Below are 24,266 nucleotides of genomic sequence, written 5' to 3' on the forward strand. Positions count from 1 at the left end.
AAAGAACTTCCCCTTATTCCTAATTTAAGATACATAAAAGATGGTAGCTAATCTCTTTACTGTGTTATTTTAATGAACTTCAGCATACATCATGTTCCTAAGGTCTACTGGTGGCCTTGGGGCCTCAACACTGTTTTTTTCAAAAAGCTCTTAAATTCCCCAACTGTGAATTTCTTGTGGTGGGATTTTCAGGGACCCCAACCCTTGGCTACCCCAATGCTGTCCACACACCCGCAACATGCTTCAGGCATTTTGTACGCATGGCTTAATTATGTTTCGCACAACCCTGAGGCAGATTACTGTTTCTCCACCTCATAAATGGGGGTACTGAGGTGCAAGGGTAGGAGCGCAAGGCTAGAGTGCAGTCTCAGGTTGGCCTCCACATCTGTCTTTCATCTCCATGAAGGTCTGAATAAGGCGTAGTCATCTCAGCAGGGAGAACCCTCCCCTCACAGCCTTTGGGAACCGTTCTAACCCAAACCAAAAGACTTTCAGTTCTCCTTCCTGCAAGCTGTAGGGAGCTTTTACATTCACTTGATCTTATTTTTCTTCCTGAGCAACATGCATGCTCAAGAACCTGCTAGGGGCCGGGCGCGGTGGCTCAAGCCTGTAATCCCAGAACTTTGGGAGGCCGAGATGGGTGGATCATGAGGTCAGGAGATTGAGACCATCCTGGCTAACAGACAGTGAAACCCCGTCTCTACTAAAAAATACAAAAAACTAGCTGGGCGAGGTGGCGGGCGCCTGTAGTCCCAGCTACTCGGGAGGCTGAGGCAGGAGAATGGCGTGAACCCGGGAGGCGGAGCTTGCAGTGAGCTGAGATCCGGCCACTGCACTCCAGCCTGGGCGACAGAGCAAGACTCTGTCTCAAAAAAAAAAAAGAACCTGCTAGGGCTCCCCAGTGCCTGAGGCAGCACATGCAGCCCCATCCCACCTGCCCATTGGATCTCCCGCTCTTTCCCACCTCCCAGCCTCTCTTCGGGCTGCAGAGTCGTTGGCTAGAATCCCTTCACCTCTACTGACTTCACTCCAACTCATCTCTCAAGTGTCCCTCCTCCAGCAAGCCCCCTCATTCACTCCCTGCCTGTATACATTCCACATTTGCTTCTTTTCCAGTCAAGCACTATTGCATATGTGGCCTTGACTCCTCTCTGGCCTGACAGACCAAACCCCACCTTTCCAACAGAGCTCTTGTGAGTAAGTTTCAAGTCCACCTGCCCGGGCCTGGTATTCCAGTCCTGTCACAGCTTCTCCAGCCTGGCTGCCAACCCAGTCTCTCCCTCCAGTCCAGCCTCTCACAGGAATGACAAGCTGCCCACCCCGAGGGATGCAGGGATCACTGACAAGGCACGTGACTTCCTCCGGCCTCCAGTGCTTCAGGGTCTTTCCTGCCAAGAGACCAAGCATTGAGTCACCAGTCCATTGTCTTTTTTTAATTGAATGGGATGTGACTTACGATTTAATAAGTGACATTTGATGAACTAAAGGTCAACATTTTCAAAACATCAAGTCGATGTGGAAAATGTGAATTAAAGAGGCCTCTTGGCAAGAAGACTGGACGCCACAGGAGCTGGCAGCCGCTGGCCCGGCCCCCACCGGGCTGCACCCAGGCCAGCCTCCGAAGCACAGGCTGAGTGGGCCGCTCACAGCCCACACGGAATCCGGCTCCCCCACGCAAGGCTTGGCCTCTGTGTGCTGAGGACAGGGCATACTCCTCGCCACGCCCGAAGGCTCTGCCTGCCTGGTGCATTCCCTCATTGGTGCACCCCGTGCTGGATGGGCCTGGCTCCCTGCCCCAGCACCAAACCAGCTCTGCTCCTCACTAAGGCCTGGAATTGAGTATCCTGGGGAGGATCTCCTCGCACCCCGCGCAAGTCTGGATCAGAACATCCCCAGAGTTCCCTGGATATTCTTGCTGGGAAAACTCTCGATCCTCCAACTGTCCATCTTCCTGTTTAAGTGTAAGTCCCATGTCAGTGGGTACCATGTCTGTGGGGTCAGCCGGATACCCCAGCCTCAGCGCAGGGTGCAGCACATAGTAAACATGCAACAGACACCTCTTACACGACTGAGTGAGCAAATGCGCCAGCAAGGTCCTGGTTAGGCCTGAGATCGTCTCAGCAGAAGGGCTGTGGGTAGAGCCCCTAGCAGAGAGGTATGGGGCGTGGAGCACCTCAGGACCATGTTCTCTGGGTCCAGATCAGGTATGGGAGACAGGTAAGCACGCTTCCTCTCCCACCCCCACTGCTCTCCTGGAAACCAGCGTCATCGTTCCCACCTGGCAGTGTGTCCTGGTGTTCTGGGAAATGCCACTCCGGGGAGGTGGGGGGTGGTGCAGTGACCTGTGACATCCGAACCCACACCTACCCTTGTCCGTTGGGGGAACACAGCCCAGGCAGCTCTCTGAAGGGGTCCATTTCAGGAGCCCCAGAGCCCTGGTAGCTAAACACCCATGTGAATCCCAAGTGGCCCCTCAGTACAGCAAGGCCTCACTTAAGGTTGTCGGTAGGTTCTTGGAAACCATGACTTTGAGGGAAACAGCGTAAGATGAAAAACAATTTCCCCACAGGCTAATGGATATAATCAAGAGTTAAGTTCCTAAGGCGTATGTCTGGTCACAAAAACAACACCAAACTTCCAAATAAAGATCAAAACACTTCTACTATTAGACATCAAAATACATGTGAGCTGTACATACACTTAAGAAAGATTTGTCAAAACAAGTAAGATCACTGTTTACTCACTTATTCCAGTTCCAAGTCACGGGTGGCCAGAGCCCATCCCAGCTGCTCGGGAACAAGGCGGGCACCAGCCTTGGCCAGGACACCCTCCCATCACAGGGCACACACGCCCACACGCCCACACACCCCCTCCCATCACAGGGCACACACGCCCACATGCCCACACACCCCCTCCCATCACAGGGCACACACGCCCACACGCCCACACACCCCCTCCCATCACAGGGCACACAGGCCCACATGCCCACACACCCCCTCCCATCACAGGGCACACATGCCCACATGCCCACACACCCACACACCCCCTCCCATCACAGGGCACACATGTCCACACGCCCACACACCCCCTCCCATCACAGGGCACACATGCCCACACGCCCACATACCCACACGCCCATACACCCACACACCCACACACTCACACACTCACACACTCACACATCCACACACCCACACACTCACACACTCACACATCCACACCGGGACCATGCGGACGTGCTGATGAACCTGACAGGCACAGGTTTGGGATGTGGGAGGAAACCGGGGGTAGGTGGGTAGGGGTGCCTGCAGAAGACCCACGCAGACATGGGTAGAACGTGCAAACCCCACACAGACAGTGGCCCCAGCCAGGAAATAATTTTTTTCTCATCAATGTTTTATAACAAAACATTATTTGAGGGCCTGCTGTAGTTTCTTTTTTTGTTGTTTTTTGAGACAGTCTCACTCTGTTGTCCAGGCTGAAGTGGAAGTAGCACAATCACAGCTCACTGCAGCCTCAACCTCCCAGGCTCAAGCGATCCTCCCGCCTCAGCCTCCTGAGTAGCTGAGACCACAGGTGCAGGCCACCATGCCCAGCTAATTATTTTTTTTGTAGAGATGGAGTCTCACTATGTTGCCCAGGCTGGTCTCGAACTCCTGGGCTCAGGTGATCCTCCTGTCTTAGTCTCCCAAAGTGCTGGGATTACAGGTGTGAGCCACTGTGCCCTGCCTGCTGTAGTTTTATCTCTAAAACGGGGGCAGAGCAACCCTGATTCACCATCCTGTGAAACTCCCACTTTGAAGGAGATGAGCAGATACACTACTGTCAATTATGCACATGGATATCTTTTTGGTTGTTTCTGAAATTGCTTTTGTAGTAAATTCCATGTGGAATAACAGCAACAAATCACTTTACTGAACTCTCCAGGCATTCCACTATCCCAAGTGAGATAAACGAACTGATCATGGAATTTTCACCAGGACCTTCGGAGGTGGGCCCTACTCTCTCCAGCTCACAGCTGAGGAGGCTGAAGGAAGCCCAGGCAGCTGACTCCATTACCCCAACTGAGCAAACAGCAGGGCCAGAGCACATTCCCCGAACTGTAAGGCCCAAAGCTCCTGCTTCTGTTTCCCACTCTCCTGACATCGCAGCTCCTTGGAGAGGCTGCTTAGAACACCAAGGCCTGGGCCCTGATTCCCACATCCCATCCTCCAGGGTTGGGGAGTGAGGGGGGAGACAGGAATCTGCATTTTAACCAGCACATTGCCCCCAGCCGCAGTTGTGCAGACTGACTCTGTGAGCCTCGAGTTTCTCATCTGTGAAATGGGCCACTCCTTCCCTACAGGGCTGCTGTGGGAATGGAGGCAGGGAAATGCAAAGTAGTCATTTGGAAAACAGCTGAGAGGTACCTGGCAGAAGGCTCCACTGAGGAGGATGCCTCTGGGTGGCCTGACCAGCTCCTCCACCTCCATCCCCACCACAGGAGCCCTTGCGGGTATGCAGGGATTTCCAAAAGCCAGCACCCAGCACAACGGGGACTGTGGCCGGGACTCCTGGGGCTGCTTCTACTGGAGGCAGGAGCGGACCCAGCAGCCGCTCACCAGTCACTGGGGCTGCTGGGGCCAGGGACATCATACCACATGGTATCCTGCGCAATACCTTTCCAGGCAACAACAGCATGTGGCAAACCACCTTGTGAGTCCACAGCAAAGGCAAGAACACGCAGTTTCACACATCTGCACACTCACACCTACACGTACACACAGGCGTTTCTTGGACAAACAGGTGACTTTCCCCAGAGATTCTCTCCCTTGGCCAAATCCACATGCCCTCTCTCCTCTGGGCTATTACTGCCAGCGAGCTTAGGTGAGGTGAAGATTCCAAAGGGACAGCTGTAACACCGTCACCCATGGGGCCAGAGTCCCGTGTCAAGGTCCACACATAGAAATACCTGTGCAAACCAAACAGTCAACACAGCCACATGTGCTGAGCATGTCCCATGGCTGAGTGCCATGCTGAGTGATGTACATGTTATCTCACTGACACTCTACTGTCCCCCGGGAGGAAGGTACCATTACCATCCCCGTTGATGACACAGTAAGTTGTTGGCAAGTCAAGACAGGCTTCAAGTAGGAGAGCTGAGGTTCAGACACAAGAGGAAGACCCTGCTCATTTACTATTCAACACTTTTTTTAAAAAAGGACTCTCAGTGTCCTTGGCCCTAGGGACCTGGCAGTGAACAAGGCTGAGCTGGTCTCTGTTCTCATGTCACTGACGGCCTAATGAGGGGCTCTGGAGATCAAGCTCTTAATCACTGGTCTCTACTATTTCCCAAAGGCCAGTGGCTCCTTTCAAAAGGGACACTTCCCTGCCTGGGTCCCTGGCATCCACTGTCAGCATGAAGCCCACTAAGAAGACCGTATGAGGAAGCGTCTGAGTGAGAGCCAGGAGACCTCTCTGACTTCACATCAGCCAGCAGAAACCAGCTCCTGCAGGCTAACGAGCCGACAAAGGGCACCTGGGCAGACCCTGCCCGGGTTTTGGAAAATGAAAAGCTGCCTCTGGGACTCACTCTTTTCAGCTCTATCCATTCCCAAGGCCATCAGGGGGTGGCCTTGATGGTGTCTTTAAGCACGGGGCTCAAAGTGGGGGCACAAAAAATGCAACACTGCCACTCCCTCCCAACCAAATGATGGCAATGCACCTGGCAATGCACCCGATGCTTTGGCGGTCTCGTGCCGGCTGGCTCACCTACTGGCAGGCGGAGGCCTGATCACAGTCAGAGCCTGGGATTTCCAGACACAGGCCTATCTCTCCAGGAACCTTTAGAAAGACATCTCTTAAAGAAGATCTCGGGCAAATCTCCTACTTGGGATGGACTCATATGAGCTGCTGACATGAGTGGGGTGCTGACCATGTGTCGGGGCGCTCACACTAACAGCCCGTTACTCTTGTTTTGCAAATGAGAAAGCGGCACAGACAAGTCAGTGACTGGCCCAAGGAGCCAGTAAGCGCAGTCCTTTTACCCAGGGAGCCTGTCTTGGGCACGCAGACTCTAACTGCCACCTCCTCACTAGGTGGAATTAAGTCAGTCACACTGGAAGACCGTCCTCATGTCTGAGAGGGGTCCCCGGGCACCTGAAGCCCCTGAGGTGACCACACCCCCACTCCCTGGCTAGGCCCTGCAACCTGATCCTGGCTCTCACATCTTGTGCTTTAAGGTCCAAGAGGTCTGCCCAGCAACAGCCCTGGGCTGCCATGTGGCCACTGAGGTCCATTTTTCCAGATGCATTGGAAATCCAATTTTTTTTATATTTTATTTTTTATTGAAACAGTCTTGGTCTGTCACCCAGGCTGGAGTGCAGCGGCACAATCTCGGCTCACCACAACCTCCACCTCCAGGGTTCGAGTGGTTCTCCGGTCTCAGCCTCCTGAGTAGCTGGGACTACTGGTGCACGCCACTACACCGACTAATTTTTGTATTTTTAGCAGAGACAGGTCTCACCATATTGCTCAGGCTGGTCTTGAACTCCTGACCTCAGGTGATCCACCTGCCTCGGCCTCCCAAAGTGCTGGGATTACAGATGTGAGCCACTGCACCTGGATTTTTAATTTATTTTTAGAGATGGAGTCTCGCTCTGTTGCCCAGTTTGGAGTACAGTAGCGCAATCTCGGCTCACTGCAACTTCCGTCTCCTGGGTTCAAGTGATTTTTGTGCCTCAGCCTCCTGAGTAGCTGGGATTACACGCACATGCCATCACGCCCGGCTAATTTTTGTATTTTTAGTAGAGATGGAGTTTCATCGTGTTGGCCAGGCTGGTCTTGAGCGCCTGGCCTCAAGTGATCTGCCCGCCTCAGCCTCCTAAAGTGCTGGGATTATAAGTGTGAGCCACTGTGCCCAGCTGGAAATCCAAATTTTTATGTGAAATATTTTCATTCAAAAATGCTGGCATAAAATTCAAATTTTTTAAATTAAAAGGGCCAAATAATCACATTTGTGGGCAAAACTCAACCTCTGATGCCACCAGTTTGCACCCTCTGCTTTAGAAGACCAAATGTGTCAGGAAGTTTCATAAATGCAGGAAGAAAAGAGGGGCCCCACCCTGAAATAAGACCTAGGGCTATAGGGGCTCTTGTTAACTCCACACAGCAACCGCTTGGGGTCAGGGTTATATCCCCATTTGTAGATCAGAAAACAGACTCAGAGAGGTGAAGTGAGCTGCCCGAGGACACACAGCGAGTGGGTGGGAGCACCAGGACCAGCACCCAGGTCCACCAGACTCCAAAGCCCTAGGTCTCTCCGCACTACACTGTGTCCACCTCCCTCTACTCCCCTGAGCCCTCAGCCCAGCTGTCCCAGGTCTGCCTGGCAGCATGGAACAGTGCCTCTAGAACAGCCAAATCCCGGGTGGCTGACTCGTCATGCTCCGGTGAGTGTGGGGCAGGCGGAGGCCCAAGCAGGGTGACGTGCCTGTGTGGCTCCACTGTGAGGGGCCTGGCCCAGGGTGGGGTGGGGCGCGGCAGGGAGGAGGCGGGTAGGCGAACCTTCTCATGCCCTCCTTTGACTCAGGGTTAACTCAGCTCTGACCAATCACCTGGCTTCGAGTGTGACCCAGTTTTGCAGCTTGGCCAACGGAAGCCAAACTGGGGAAAGTCAGGCAGGCCCGAAAGGTGGAACCAGCTCCTGCCACCTGGCTTGCTGGGTACATCAGGGTGACAGTGAACCCATCCCGGGACCCCTCTAGCTTCTGTATTTACTAATTCTAATCAGCCCAGGGCTTTGACACACACCCAGCACTAGATCAGATCACTCCACCTCGGTTCTCTCACCTGTAAAATGAGACAAATAAAAGCCCCAACTTCATGGGTAAGAACTGAAGAAGATGATATTTATAGTCTGTAGCACTGCTCCTGATACCCCAGAGATGCTCAGGGAATGTTTTCACTTCTACTATCACCACCTACTCACCCCTGTTCCCTGCAAATGTCTAGCACTGGCAGCTTCCTTCCTCCCTGCCTTCCAGAAACAAGTTGAGTGCAGACAGCGTGGGTGAGGTCTTGTGCTATGCACCAGGACAGACAGGAGATCCACAGCTGCTGTCACTGAGGGTATGTGAGGACCTGACATTCACCAAGATACATATGACTCCTGCCATCAGCTGGAAAAGGTACGGGATTCCAATTCAGAAAAGCTGTGTTCCCACAGGTGTGACCCCTAACTCTCAACCCCCGGAAGCCTCAGCTCCTCATCTGCAGAGAAAACAATGATCCCTAATGCACACACATCTTCAAAGGTTTCCTGAAGTCTTAGTCCTGTCACTCGCTTTTGTGATGGTCATTGCTAGGTTAACAAAAATTTGTGGTACCCAGTTCCAGAGTCACACTGGGAACATAATGGGGGAACCCTTATTCAGGGTCTCCCCAGCTTGCTTGACCCTAAGAATCACTGAGGACACTGGTGAAAATGCAGATTCCCACGCCACCTGAATCCGACTCGCTTGGATCCACACAGGGCCCCAGGTGATAAGGCAAACCGGCCAGTTTGCTAGAAAGAGCACAGTTGCTCAACTCAAAAACAGGCAACTAAGATTTCCAGGGTTAGGTGCACTAACTGAAAGCATCACTTTCTGGGGGTCAGAAAGTAGAGCTAGGGCTTCGGTCTGTTACTTTGCCAGAGGTATGACCCTGAGCCAGGTCTGCAACTTCTCTGGGTCTCCATTTCCTCAAAATGGGAATAATTACAATGACGCCCAGGCAGGAGTGAAGGTGGAATGTCAGGTGTCTTCTCCCTTCCGACTGCCTGACTCCTGTTCTGGGGACTAACACGGCTTCAAGCAAGGGGAGGTGGCATGTGGTGGCCTCCCATCAGGACAGGTAGTGGGCCACCCCCCCCTCCTTCAGGCAGGGCCTCAGTAATGTCTGACTTCCCAATTCCTCGGGATTCAGTCAAAATAAATTCTTTCAGATGCGCTTAGGAGAAAACTAGAAACATTTTCCAAACACAAAGGGATATGGCAACGAAGTCCTCCATCCTTGTGGAGGTGAACCCCTGTGCCACATTGCAGGAGGGTCTCAGCTGGACCCTTCCTCCCTGTCTCTCTACTTCATTCAATCAATATTTACTGACTACCGACAGTGTGCAGACCCTGGCTCAGCACCAGGATCCAGTGATGAACAAATAGATATGGCCCCTGCCCTCGAGAGCTTAGACTCCATCAAGGAAGACAGACATAAGATGACAAACTGCATAAACAACGGCAACCGTGCTAATTGTGCCAAGTGATCTGAAGGACCTGTCTAGGCGTCATAGAAAGGTGCGGCCAGAAAAGGGGTGGCAAGTGACCCAGCTTAGGGTGAAGAGGCGGTCTGGGAAGATCTTCTTTTGAGGAAGAGTACTAGTTAGCCAAGCTAATCCAGTTAGCTCCTTCTCTGTAAACTCTCCATCACCGCATCTACTTTTTCTTCCTCCTCAGCACTCATCACAACGGAAAATAAGCACCTGGGCAATGATTTGTTCCCTGCTGTTCTGCCCATCTTCCCCAACAGCCTGGAATCATCAGGAAGGTGGAAACAATGTCTGTCTTGTTTTCCCCAGAATCCCTCCAATAAATTTTTGATGGAGGGAAAAAAGGAATGAACCCCAATTCCCTGGTGGTTAAATGACATCAGATCTCACCGTGAAAAAAGTTATTCCCTGTTCAGCTCTCTTTTGAGCATGCTCAGAATATCAACGAGAAAGTCTCAGGGTAGTACTACTATGTCTTCAACACCTCCTTTCTCTAGCACTTGCTAATATCTCCTTTTTTTTTGTTTGAGACGGAGTCTCGCTCTGTCACCCAGGCTGGAGTGCAGTGGCGCGATCTCGGCTCACTGCAAGCTCCGCCTCCCGGGTTCACACCATTCTCCTGCCTCAGCCTCCCAAGTAGCTGGGACTACAGGCGACCGCCACCATGCCTGGCTAATTTGTTTTGTATTTTTAGTAGAGACGGGGTTTCACCATGTGGGCCAGGATGGTCTCGATCTCCTGACTTCGTGATCCGCCCCCCTCGGCCTCCCAAAGTGCTGGGATTACAGGCGTGAGCCACCGGTGCCCGGCCCGCTAATATCTCCTTTTTAACAGACCCAGCAACTTCACCAGGCACCAGAAGCTAGTGAGAACAAAACACATTGCAATTATGTGTATCAATTTATAGCAGGTGATGTTGCTTTTCCATTTTCAAAGATGTTATAAGGTCACCTTTCAGCAACAAAAGTGTTAGGTTCAAAAACTGATTACTTCAAAGAAAAATTATTAAGTAAATAACACATGTGGCCGGGTGCAGTGGCGCATGCCTGTAATCCCAGCACTTCGGGAGGCTGAGGCGGGCGGATCACGAGGTCAAGAGATCGAGACAATCCTGGCCAACATGGCAAAACCCTGTCTCTACTAAAAATACAAAAATTAGCTGGGCATGGTGGTGTGCACCTGTAGTCCCAGCTACGCGGGAGGCTGAGGCAGGAGAATCACTTGAACCTGGGAGGCAGAGGTTGCAGTGAGCCAAGATCGCACCACTGCACTCCAGCCTGGCAACAGCAAGACTCTCTCTCAAAACAACAACAACAACAAATATATATGTGTGTGTGTGTGTGTGTGTGTGTGTGTGTGTGTGTGTGTGTGTGTGTGTGTGTATATGCTGTTTAGGAATCTGCCAAAAATCATGATGATACTAGCAGAATAGTGGGAGGGTGAAAACCACGGACTTCAGTTACCATGGTAGAGACATGTTTATTAAGGTGCTCACGAAAGCCCTTTCTTTCCTGGTCCCCTGGGCTCGCTGCTAGACTGTATTTGCTGACCTCTCCTGCAGTTAGGTGTGAGCAGGTCTCTGAGGTCTGGACAAAGGAGTGTGAGCAGAAGTAATGGCCCCACATCTTGACCTGCCACCCAATTGTCCCCATCCTCCTTTCTCTCCCCACCACTGCCAGGCCAAGGAGAGGATCTAGCATACCCCAGAGGAGGACAGAGCCAGAAGACGGAAGGAGTCAAGGCCTCTGAGTACCCAGGGGGAGCGGAGCACCCCATCTTCTGCTGGGACTTCACGAGCAGTCATCAAGTCCCAGCATAAGTTACACTGAGCAAAAAAATAAATGCATGTTGCATGACAACACTGAGATTTGCAGGTTGTTTACAGGAATTAGCTGACTCAGGCTAACACAAAGGAGGCATCTCTAGTCCAATTTCCTACCCATCCATAAATCTTCTCTGACAGCCTGGACATCCTGGTGTTTTTTTCTGTAACGAACAGATACCAAGCACCTAACAGATGCCAGGCACAGTTCTAACGGCTTTTCAGAGGCAAACTTACGTAGTCCTTACGGCAGTCAAGAGTCACCTCCGGAATCCACAGCAATGAGCTCCAGACAGGCCCACCACACGTAAAGGGCCTAAAAGACTCTGGGTCAAGTCTCACGCTCACCTCTTAAAACACTTCCCTGTGCCAGGAGAAACCTTCCTAGTCCTTTGAAGGTTACTCTTATGACATGGTTCCTATAGCTCTTCTTATTGGCTCTTCTTACAAAGGGCACAGGGCATAACCCAAAGACTGTGGAGTGGGGGCCCAGATCAGCTGCAACCCTAGCTCTGCCCTCTCCCGACTCAGAGCCAAGACAGTTCCTCCCACCCTGCAGGTGAAATGAGGTCAGAACTGTGAACGGCCTGACCTCAGCCTGGCACAAGGGGCAGGCCGGGCAGGACAATGGGTTCTTACAAGCTCCTGCTCCTGCCCCATCTTACGCTGCTGGGCTCAGAAGTGAGTCAAAGTACCCAGTGCTGGGCGTCCTGCACAGACAGTGCAGAAAGAGGCACTGTTAAGTCACGTAGCATCACACAAGGGATTTTAGATGCTGGGAGTCAGTCCACTTCCCTCCAGGAGGGTCAGTTTACAGGAAAGGCGGGTGCGGGGGGTTGCGGGAGGGGGAGAAAGACCACCAACCCAAATGAGGGCTTAACCAGGTACTGAAGGCCCACATCACCAGAGAGGTCAAGTGCATGCCATGGACCCCCATGGGATGTGCTGAGAAGGGGACTTCACCTCTGGAGATGCTTCCCCAAAACCATAACCCTGTCCAATCAGGAAGAAACATCAGACAAACCCAGGCTGGGGACATTCTACAGGATGCCTGGACTGTCTTCCTCAAGGCTGCCGAGGTCATAGAAAACAGGGACCGACTGAGAAACTACCCCCACCCAGAGGAGCCTGGGGACACACGGGCTCTGAATGCAAATGTGGGACCTTGGATGGGCTCCTGGGGTGCCACGAGGACATCAGTGGAATATGGGCAAAATCCAAATAAAGCACAGAGTTTAGAGAATATTCATGAGCAAAGGTCAGCTTCTTAGTGGTGAGAATGTGGTAATGGAAGGTGGGGACCCTCGCGGAATGGATGTAGGGTGTCTGTACCAGCTTTGCAGCTTTTCTGTAAATCTCAACTATTCCAAAATAAAAAGTGTATTTAGTTAAAAGAGAGAAGCAAAATACCAGAATTAAAGCATGAATTTTAAATCATGAGTTGAAGAGCTGGGGTTGTCTGCAACGTCCCCAGTTGCTAGAATGATACCTGGCACACAGGCCTTCAATCCATGTGTTCAACCAACAGATGACTCTATGGCCCAGCCTGCTCCTGGTCTGTGGACAGGGGACCTGGGGACTGGTCAGAGCGTCCTCCGGCAAGATGACCAGCCCTGCCCGCTGCCCACAGGCAGTGCTGCATTTCCTCCTGACTCCCCCGGCAGGGGCTCAGCATCATCTCTTGCCCACAGATGCACAGGGTGGTAGGAAACGGTCACCAGGCCCGGCCTCCTCTCCAGCAACCAGGGCCCCCAAGGCTTCGACTTCTACAGTGCGTTGCTCCCAAGGCAACAGACTGTAAACACAACTGAGTAGATGGGGGGTATCCATGGAGGGGTTGCAAGAAAATCAAGGCAACAACCCTCCCCTCCTGGGGCATGAAACCGGCTAAGCCAGCTTTGGCCTGGAGACAGGCACTTGGGTCACCCGCTGTTTGTGATACCTCGGCCAAGTCCTGTCCCCGCTCTATACCTCTGCGTCCTCCTCAGGAAATGGGAATGGGAAACAGCTCCTACCAGACTTGAGGATGGACTGAGGGAATCCAAGAAAAGCCTTTAGTCTAGCACTCGATAAGTAGGGACTATTGTGGGCCCTACTGCTGCCACAGCATAGCCCTGAGAAGTCACCTGACAGACACCCCAGGGGCTGAAGATATTGAAGGATCTGGAGAAAGGGTGTGTCATTCTAAAGGGACCTGGGCCAGCCCTCGGACCAGCAAAGAGGCCAGCAGGTCCAGTGGCAGGGGCCGGTGGTGCCATTCCTGCACAATCAGAGGAGGGGAGCCCCAGCTGACACCTGAAGGAATCAAGGTCCTAGGGTCAGGCCAGGTCCAGGGTGGGACGGGGCTTACTGTGGGATGGGCCCCCGAGACTGCCTGTGCCCAAAGCAATTGACTTGTGAGTCCCTCACTCCTCTGCCTCCAGCCTCAAGTCCACGCCCACCCACCAGGCCACCTCCCAGGAACCCAAGGTCCTGCCCACCCCGGGTTTGTCCTGGTCACACTGCCATGAGCGACACAGAGGCAGCACCTTGCCTGTCACAGGCCATCGTTAGCCCTCAGAAGGATTTGTTTGGTGTTTAACAGAAATAAAATTGGGATCAGTGGCCAACCATTTTCACACAATTTATCAGATTTTCACTGTCTCTTGAAAAATCAGGGCATCTGTAGGCAGTAAGCAACAGAGCTGCAGGACAGCTGTCCCTTCCCTACAGGGCCTTGCGCTCCAGGTGGCCACGGACCACATCTTGCCCAATCACCTACTGAGGTACCTGCTGATACATGGGGGCGCCTGAGTGTGTGACCCTCTGGCCACTTTTTCCCTTACCACAGATTGGTGTTTGACGTCTATGGCCGTGTGGGTACCACAAAGGGAGAGGGGTCTAACTCTGGGTCTGGTCATCCCAGGTGTCCCCATGTGATCGCATCTGTGCCCTGCAAACCCCGGAGGCCCTGGTTTTACCACGTCCACCTACCAGAAGACCCACCACTGACATCTGTCACGGCTCAGCGAGGTGCACAGGACTGTGCCGCCAGGAAAGGCAGAGGAGGGAAATGTCCTCCCGCCTCCAAGTACACTTGTCTTACATTCCACATGAGCTCATCTCACCCTCACAAAATCCCTGCAAAGAAAGTATGAACACCCTACTTTGCAGATGAGGAAAACTGAGGCTTGCAGAGGCAAAGTGTCTTGTCCTGGGTCCAAAGCTGGTAAACACTGAGGAAGGGATTTCAATCCAGAGAGCTCTGCCAAATAAGTGCAACGTGAGGGTCAGTTCCAAAGGCACTTGATATCGTTCCCCAGGGGACCTGTGGTCAGTCCCCAGAGGGGTGTGCAAGGTAGAAGGCCATTTGGAAAGGGTGGCCAGGGTTGGACCGCTACATACGACTTTCCCCTGAAGACTTGGAGATACTTTCTGCACACCATGAACATACTCTTGGACCCCGCAAGACATCAACACAGCCAAATATCACCAGGGTTTCCCAAAGTTCTCAAAGGATACTCTATGTAAATTCTATATGTCGGTAACTCCTGGTGTGAAAGTTGGAGGGGAGAGAAGATCTAGTGAAGAATAATAAAAATCAACAGGAAGAAAAATCAGCAAGGCAGGATAGCACCGTGTGAGGTGCCAGGCTCTGGGATCCCAGCCCCGCACCTCAGCAGCTGTGTCCCGGGCCATTCCCATTCCAGCTCTGTGCCTTGGCTTCCCATTTAAGAATTGAATTAATAAGGAAAACATCTGCAAACCACATACCTGATAAGGGGCTAATATCCAGAATATATAAGCACCTCCTTAAACTCAGTGGCAAAAATAAACCCCTATTTTATTTTATCTTTGAGACGGAGTTTCACTCTGTCACCCAGGCTGAAGTGCAGTCGCACAATCTTGGCTCACTGCAACCTTCACCTCCCGGAGGTTCAAGCTGTTCTCCTGCCTCAGTCTCCCAAGTAGCTGGGACTACAGGCGCATGCCACCACGCCCAGCTAATTTTTGTATTTTTAGTAGAGATGTGGTTTCTCCATGTTGGCCAGGTTGGTCTCAAACTCCTGACCTCAGGTGATCCACCCACCTTGGCCTCCCAAAGTGCTGGGATTACAGGCATAAGTCCCCATGCCCGGGCAAAAAAAACCCCCAATTTTAAAAAGCACAAAAATATGTGAATGGGTAGTTCTCAAAACAAGACATATAAATGGCCAAGATCTTGAAAAGATGCTCAAAATCCCATTCATCAGGGAAATGCAAATAAAAATCACAATGAAATAGCACCTCCATACCTGTTAGGATGACTATTACCAGAAAAACAAAAGACGTGTTGGCAAGATGTGGGGAGAAGGAACCCTTGTACACCATTGGTGGGAAGGTAAGATAGTGCAGCCACTATGGAAAACAGGAGGAAGATTTCTCAACAAATTAAAAATAGAGCTACCATAGGATCCAGCAGTCCCACTTTTGGGTATTTATCCAAAAGAACTGAAATCAGGATCTCAAAGACATCTGCACGCCCATGCTCACTGCAGCATTATTCATAACTGCCAAGATGTGGAAACAACCGAAATGTCTATTAATGGACAAATTAACAAAGAAAATGTGGTATATATACACCCTGAAATATTACTCAGCCTTAAAAAAGGAAATTCTGTCATTTGTGACACCACTGATGAACCTGGTGGACATCATGTCATGTGAAATAAGGCAGACACAGAATGACAAATACTGCTTGATTCCACTTACATGAAGTATCTAAAACAGGCAAATACGGCGAAACCCCATCTCCACTAAAAATACAAAATTAGCTGGGCATGATGGTACATGCCTATAATCCCAGCTAGTTGGGAGTCTGAGGCAGGAGAATTGCTTGAACCCGGGAGGTGGAGGTTGCAGTGAGCCGAGATTGCACCATTGCACTCCAGCCTGAGCAACAAGAACGAATTTCTGTCTCAAAAAAGAGGGTGCTCTGATGTTAGGTATTCTTACCACACAAAAAATAACCACATTAATGGTGTGACCACAGCATGACAGCATGAGATGTGAGGGGTGATGGAGATGGAGCTGTCCTGTATCTGGATGGTGGTGGTGGTTACATGGTAAATCTTAAATTTCATAGAACAGTGCACAAACACACATTAATTTTATCATATGCTAACTTTAAAAATAAAACAAAGAAAATAAATCACAAATCATTGTGTCTGTCTGTAAGGCCAGTGTGATTTTATAAGTCCAATGACATGCCTAGCCCAGTGCTCAAGACATTACAAGCTGAAGGGCCGTAAGGCATTGCTAATAAGATAAGCATTACTTCTCCTCCAAAGATATTCAAGACCCAGACCAGAATCTGGGAAAGGAAAGCTAATGTATGGAGGGGCTATCACAACGCCAGTCCTTAGTACATCAGGGACATCTGGGTCCTCTGACTATACTAACTGTAATTACAGCCAGGCCTCTCATCTCGAATAGGGTTCCCACCTTTTGGAGAAACAGAATGGTTTATCCATTTCAAGCGGATCTTCCTTCCTGTGTAGCTGTGCTGCCTGGCAGGTGCCAGGAGGAAGGCTAATTGTCCAGGGCATGAGGATTACACTGTCAGATGCACCAGCTGTGACCCAGTATTTCTGAGGGTCAGTTTCCCTGGACATAAAACAGGAAGGATCATGCCCACTCAGAGGGAGAGGAGGTATCTGTAAAGGGCCCCGTATGTCCCCTGGCTCTTGGCTGTAACAGGGAACCCTGAGTTCACCCTGCCTCTCCCGTGGGTCAAGATTTTTTTTTAAACAAATACAGCCAAACGTTGGAGGTTTTCTTCCTGTCCTGTAATTTTGCCACATACACAATCAATGTAATTAAGTTAATAGACCTAAAAGTTAAAGTTGACAACAGACAATTAAGCTAATTGCCACTTCCTTAAAGGATCAATTAGGGCTGTGTTTCCCAAACTGTGTTTTGAGAAATGGTCCTAGCCGCTCCATAAACAACAGGGCATCTGAGTCTATACATGTGGCAATGCTGGGCTGAACCAAATAACTGGTTCGTTCAGTGCTGGACTCTTCAGAGCCCTTAGTGAGGCAGCCAGTGCGGCATGGAGAGACACAGAATGGTGGACACTGAGTCAAATCAATCATACAGACCAGGGCTTTATACATTTTAATGAATACATGAATCACCTGGGGATCTTGTTAAACTACAGATTCAGATTCCAGGTGGGCATTGAGATTCTCCACTTCCAACAAGCTCCGAGGTGCTGCTGAAGCTGGCATCTGGGACTGCACTTTGAAGAGCAAGGATATGAGTAGAAAGTTACGGCCCCTCACTGTCCACTTTACTGGTGGGGTAACAGATTTGCCGAAGGTCATGCAGGAGTGATGGGTGGGACTGCAACTCCATGCCCCAGCCTCCCGAGGCAAGGCTCTCCACCGCCACCGACCTGGCTTCCCTGGTGCTCTCAGCACTGCTTCCTATTGGTTCTCCCAATTCAGAGCAATTCTCCTCAGTCTTGGCTGTGCATTAGAATCAGATGAGAGACTTTAATGTACAGCCAGGGTTGAGACTCAATGATTTAGATGTACCGGGTAAGCCTCACCCCAAACGCCCTCTTCAATCCCTGCCCTATTCACACCCACGCCTGATGAAAACTGGCTAGGAGTAACTCCAAATAAAATATGAAAGGATTACCAGATGGGGAATGCAACTTAACCAGGACACAGCTGACTAAAGCCCTGTCTCCTGCTACTACAGCACCATAGTCAGGAGTCCAAACTGCCTTGGGAGGAGAGCACATTCCATCTCATTCCACATCCCAGCAAGCAGGTAAACACGATGCTCTAAGCTGGAAAACCCCCAGCGGCCAGCACGGGAAAACTGAGCCCCTCGAGGGTGATGCCATTAGCCAGCGTGAGGGTCTTTAAAGACCATTTCAGAATCAGGTGTCAGGCTACATGAGGCTGGGGGGAAAAAGTTGATGGCTTTAAGCTTCTTAATGAGCGCTGCTGGGTGAGGATTAGTGAAGAGAAATCCAATGAATCCAATTAGAAGAGTTCTCAGTTCTCTCTGAATTTAGTGAATGGAAAAGAGAAAGCTTTAGAGATGAACCTACAGGACACAGTGGAGCTCTGGTGCCAAAAGGCAGTGTTCCAATCCCAGCTCCAGGAACAGGAACGACCGTGTTTCCGAACTCTGAGGCACCTCCACTGGCTCATCTGTAAAGTGGGGTAACAACAGTGCCTGCCTTGTAGGACTGTGGGGAATTAAATGGGCTGACACAGTAAGATCCTCACAACAGTGCCTGGCACTAGCAAATGTTCAATAAACACGAAATACTGACCTTTTCACATAATTTTCTCTCTGGTCTAATTTTTATTTTCTTTTTGCCCCGATTTTTAAGCCTGTGTGTGTGTGTGTTTTGAGACAGGGTCTTGCTCTGTTACCCAGTGTGGAATGCAATGGCATGAACCTGGCTCACTGAAGCCTCCACCTCCTGGGCTCAAGTGATCCTTCCACCTCAGCCTCCCAAGAAGCTGAGACCACAGGTGCACACCACCACGCCCAGTTATTTTTTTTTTTCCATAGAGATGGGGTCTTGCTATGTTGGCCAGCTTGGTCCTGAACTCCTGCAATCTTCAAGCACTCCTCCCACCTCGCCTCGGCCTCACAAAGTGCTGGGATTACAAGTGTGAGCCTGGCCTACATTTTTTTTTTTTTTTTTTTGAGACAGAGTCTTGCTCTGTCAGCCACGCTGGAGTACAGAGGCAAAATCTCAGCTCACTGCAACCTCCGCCTCCCGGGTTCAAGCAATTCTCCTGCCTCAACCTCCTGAGTAGCTGGGATTATAGGCATGTGCCACCACACCCGACTAATTTTTGTATTTTTAGTAGAGACAGGGTTTCACCATGTTGGCCAGGCTGGTCTTGAACTCCTGACCTCAGGTAATCCACCTGCCTCAGCCTCCCAAAGTGCTGGGATTACAGGCATGAGCCACAGCACCCGGCCCCTATTTATATTTTTTAAAACTTGCCGTAAAGTATATGTTCTTGTCAGCTTCCTTGGAATTCTTTCTGGAAGAAACAACAAAGTAGAAATATAGGCATTCATGTTAGCTGCTCTCTAATGAATGTTAACTCTGTGCTCAGAGGCCCCTGTGGTGGCTGGGGCTTAGCTTGGTGTAGGAACTGATGGGGCTACCAGGGTCCCATTCCTTATCAGGGCCTAAGGAATTAAGACTGGGCCAGGTGCAGTGGCTGATGCCTGTGATCCTAGCACTTTGGGAGGCTAAGGAAGGAGGATTACTTGAGGCCAGGAGTTCAAGAACAACTTGGCCAACATAGCGAGACCCCATCTCTATATAATTTTTTAAAAAAAAGAAATTCACACTGGATCCTCAGAGCAATGAGACCCATTTGAAGGCTGAAATCAGGACATGAAAATATCAGATCAACTTTGGAAAGCTCACTAGGAGTCCTGCGGAGGTCTGGGCTATCCCAGAGGGGGAGAGACCACTCGGAAGGCCAGAGTGAAAAGTGGTAGAGGCCAAACCAAGGCCCTGCAGCAGGGCCAGCCCATCAGGGCCGCAGGACCTGTGCAGGTACACAGGGTCACACACTCAGAGGGGTCCATGCTTGGCTGAATGCTCTGCTGCTGCCGTCCTGAAATGCTTAATACTCTTTCAAAAAGGGACTCCACATTTTCATTTTGCACTGGGCCCCACAAATTATGGGCCTGATCCTGCACTGCAGGGACATCGCACTTGCCCCTACATCTACTCTACCAGGTGAGGCAGCGAAGTTTACACTCCCTCCTTAAAATGAAGAAATGGAGGCTCCGGCAGGGGAAGTCAATGGTCCCCAGGGCACATCTGGTCAGTGCCAGTACAGCGGCACCCCCCAGGTCTTGAGGTTTCAACATGGGGGCTACCACTGTGGGACAGCAGCCACCTGCACCTCCCGGAAAGCAGTGCTCAAGCACCACTGCGCCTGGGTACAGAGCTTCCGGATGCCGTTATCTTCCCTCCTCACCCACCCTGGGCTGGTGTGCAGGAGGCAGCAGGTGCTACTGGCCCCAGGCCAGCCGGAACTGGGAACAACACACACGGATGTGGGTCACAAGGTCAGTTCCACAACCGCAACATCCAGCCATTAGCGAAACACTTTAACAAGAGCAAAGCAAACACAATAAATCATTGAAAGCTCAGCCTCCCTCGCCTGCGCTCTGCCTCCTTCCTTAACCCCAAAAACAATCTAGAAAGGGCAGATTCAAGGGTGGAGAGGGGAGATTTCTCCACTAATGGCTGAAAATCTGTCCACTGAAGCTGGCTTATTAAGTCACGCCATGTCTATGGCTTCCTTGACAGATTTCAAGAGGCATCTCCAAGGATCAACTTTGGCTCAAGCACAGTTCTAGGTGCTAGAGATGCAACCTTGAAGAAGCCAGATTTTTATCCTGCCCTCAGGAGCTCATGTACTAATGGGAGGAAGAGAGAAGCAGCATGATAATTAAGTGAATTATATAGTGTGTTGGGAGATGATGGGTGCTTAAATAAAATGACACAAATAAATATGGCGGCCAAAATGGATGGGGCGCTTACTCTGTGTCTAAATGCTTTTCGCACTGCCTCATTCCTCAACTGTTCTACTTAGGTGGGTACTCTACTCACTCCCATTTCACAGACAGGACAACACAGAACTCAGTTGCGCCAGGCTCTACAGGCAGTAAGAAAATCAGAAATATCCGTAGGGAAGGGCAAGAGTGCGCTATTTTTCCTGCTTCTGACTTTAAGAAGAGGAACACGAGCAGGAAGACCGGTTTTCTCCCTGCTCTTGAACTGGGGGAGGAGGACTAATCATGGTATAACCCTCTCCACTCTCCACAATTCTTAAAAGAGCTGACAGGATGGTGGGCCCCTCCGAACTCTCCCTTTTCTCCCAGATCTAAGGCTTTGGCGCTAACGGCACCGAGTTCAAATCCCAGCTCCACCAGTTCATGCACTGCATGGCCAGAGCAAACGGCTTCCACTCGGTGGAGTTCCCCTCTCCTTTGATTTAAAATGAAGATTAAAACTCCCTCTCTCAGGTGACAAGGGAATCGATGTCTGCACCCCAAAGTATGTGTACAGCGGTAGATCCTCCTTGTGTGCCAGTTCACGCACACCCCCACTCCTGGGACCCCATCAAGCCCTCGTCCCTTCTCTCAGAATGCAAAGAGAGCCAGACCACACGCCACCCACCTCCCCACGGTGGGGCCTGTGGCAGAGGGCTGAGCATGGAGTGGACACTTGATAAATGTACACTGAAGAGGAGGAAGGCACATGGGGATGGTAGAACCTTCTGCAGAACCCAGGTCCTTGAGCCTTGTAGTTGACAGAGCTTAAAGAGTGCAGGTTTGCTGGGCACACATGGCCATCCTCCAAGGTGCAAATGTGAAGCACTGAATCCATTCTCACCATTCCGCAGAGAACCCAAGCCCCGGGGGTATTTCCTAGTTAAGCTGGGCCCCCTGGCATCTGGGCACTCAGGAACCTAAAGTATGCCAAGGGAGCCCCAGACTAGCCAGCTTCTCAGAGCTGAGCGTTTCTCTCTTTAAATATCAATGCCTGATACAGGCCCCTTCCAAGGCCAAAGGCTAGGGCTGGCCTCACCCATTTTCCTTACTTCCCTTACCTGCCCCTCCAAGCCACCAATTCAAGGAGCACATGGTTGGGAGCCATGTGTGACCTGAGACCCAAGTCTACCTTTCCCATTTAGCACCCATAAAGTCCAAGATAAGGGCCTCATCCCTGGAGCCTCATTTCCTCCTCAGAAAGACGGAAGGGTGAGGTGCAGGGAGAAAGGATTAAAAGATCAAAAACATCAATCTCCCCAGCAAGCTCAAAATCACCAGAACCTACTGAATCACACAGGGGTGAGGGAGGAGGGGGCAGGAATCTCCATGGTCTGCCTGGGAAAGGGGAGGCTTTGTGGAACCAGGGATTGATGTGCCCACCACAGCTCTTATGATGCTATTAGGACTGGCCTTGAATTCCATCAGAGGGGCTTTCCTTGTTCAAAACTGCCTGGGTCAGCGAGCCTCAGGGCTGCCCGGCAGGGGCAAGAAGCCGGCAAACATTTGCTAACTGGTATCAGTGACCAGGACAGGCCGGAAAACCATGTCAGCCAATCAAGAGGTCCAAGGCCGGTGTCCTCTTTGGGCTGAAACTCCAATATATCCCATGCTATGGGGGTCACGGCAGGCTAAGGGCCTTTCTCCCGGGGTAGACTGTCACTTTACACTGCCTTCACACATAAGAGGATGTGTAGAAATACCTCCTGTGGCACAGGCATCTTAATCACTATTTTGTGGATGTGGAAAAACCCCTCCTGGAGAACAGCCCCATCCACTAATGCCCTATCTCTGAGCTCCAAATCATGCCAGACTCTGTAAAGGGTGTTTCATGCACTTAGGCGTCACAAGCGGAGACCTTATTTTTAGCCCCAATTTGCAGGTGGTGAAACTGAGAGCGCTCAGAGACTTGCTGAGGTCAGTCAGCCGAGCAGCCACAAGGAGTTCTGAACCCAGAGCCCTTGCCCCTAACTTCTAGAATGTACCGAGCTGTTCAGTAGAAAGGGCAGAGCCAGGATTCTAATCCAGCTCCTCCCTGCATTAAAGCCCTGCTCTTTTCCCAGCCAAAAAACGAGTGTGGCTGCCTCAGGCCAGAACATCCCGTGGGACTCCACACCTCAAAGGAACCTCTGGTGGAGATCTCTTCCCCCGCAGGCTTCCAGAATGCCCCATGCAACCTAGACCATGAGGCAGCTGGACCCCACAAAGGGCCCATTGTGGTGACTGCAGAAAGCCAAGGCCAGACCCTGGTGGCCCTTCTGCAGAGCCCTGCCCAAGGCGCCTCCTCCCCTTCCCATGGTGCCCCCATACCCAGAGGACAGGACTGGGACTGAGGGGGGAGGGGGAGGGGCGGGGGTAGGCCTCTAGATCTGCCCGGCCTGGGGGAGCCTCAGGCTTCAGAAACCTAAAACCCTCCAGCTGCCGTCAGGCTGCAGGGGGCCTCAGGCCCCTCTGGGCTCATTCCAGGTGCCCTGCCCCACCTGTCAGCTGGGGTGGGGTCCACCAAGGAGTCTCCGTAGAGGGAGGAGAGGGATGCTGGGGTGTAAGGGCTGTTCCCATCTTGGGGGACGGAGGAAATCTCTTTCCTAGTGTGGGGGAGGGGAATGCAAGGTATCAGGGCAGGCTGAGGAGGGGGCTCGGCGGAGGAAAGGTGGGTGGATTTGTCTCCCTCTGCACGAGGGGGCCTCCGCGGCTCTGGCGTGGCTTCGTGTGCTGCAGGGGGCTCGCCTGGGGTCCCTAGGGGCCTGCCGAGGTACGCACAGGGCGGGGGGCCGCTTTTGCATACAGGGCGGGAGGGGTCCGCGGCGTGCCGGGGCGCGCCCTCTGCCCGCGAAGGAAACTCCCGAGTGGCCGGGGTCGCCACACTCACCTCCTGAAGTCAAAGGGCATCGTGCCGCCGCCGCCGGGGGTGGGAGCGCTGCAGGCCAGGCGGGCCACGGCGCCGCGTGGGTCCGACCCCGCTGCCAACGCCTCCTCCGGCCGCCCCGCCCCCGCCGGCCGTCCCCCTGACACTCGCCACTCGCCACTCGCCGCCCGCTGCCGGGAAGTGACGCTCCGCGCAGCCCATTGGGCGCCGCCCGCCCGGCCGCCCCTTCCGCCGCCCGGTTAAAGGGGCCTGCGGGCCGGCAGGGAAGGGGCGGAGAGTCGAGGCTGTCGGAAGGGAAGGGAGTCCACCAACGATCTCAGTACTCGTTCCTTCAAGCCTCCCGCTTAGATTTTTTCTCCGTCTCTTTGGATGACCTCGGACAAATTCTCTGCTTCTCCGAGCCCCGTTTTTTGCATTTGTAAACAGTTTCACTGAACTGTGATTGAGGGGGGGGTGATACAGACTTTGGCCGTGCACAGCGTCTAGCTCTGAGTGAGGGCCTAATACTGTTGGGGAAGGGAAGAGGTCGGGCATCCTAGACTAATTAGGTGGACCCACCTCTGCGCCTGCTGTGCCTCTCTGGGAAAGCCACTGGGCTTCTCAGAGCCCCCCGCCCCTTTTGCACATCTGCACAAAGAGGACGGTGACACCTACTTGAGGGCGTTTTCCTGGGGACCAGCTGAGAAACAGGAGACTGGCTTAGCACAGTG

At 51.9% G+C, this 24,266-nt stretch overlaps 1 protein-coding gene across 1 annotated transcript in view; it reads right to left on the reverse strand.

Moving 5' to 3' along the window:
* The window catches only part of LOC105480882 (endoplasmic reticulum-golgi intermediate compartment 1), a 121,573-nt gene extending 97,834 nt beyond the window's left edge, over nt 1-23,739 (reverse strand). Inside the window, exon 1 of the mRNA XM_011740082.2 lies at nt 23,560-23,739. Within this exon, the coding sequence (XP_011738384.1) occupies nt 23,560-23,579 (20 nt within the window). The 5' untranslated portion in view covers nt 23,580-23,739. The remainder of the gene's footprint in view (nt 1-23,559) is intronic.
* Between the last annotated feature and the right edge of the window lie 527 nt (nt 23,740-24,266).

This window comes from Macaca nemestrina, chromosome 6, assembly GCF_043159975.1.
Source record: "Macaca nemestrina isolate mMacNem1 chromosome 6, mMacNem.hap1, whole genome shotgun sequence".
NCBI lineage: Eukaryota > Metazoa > Chordata > Mammalia > Primates > Cercopithecidae > Macaca > Macaca nemestrina.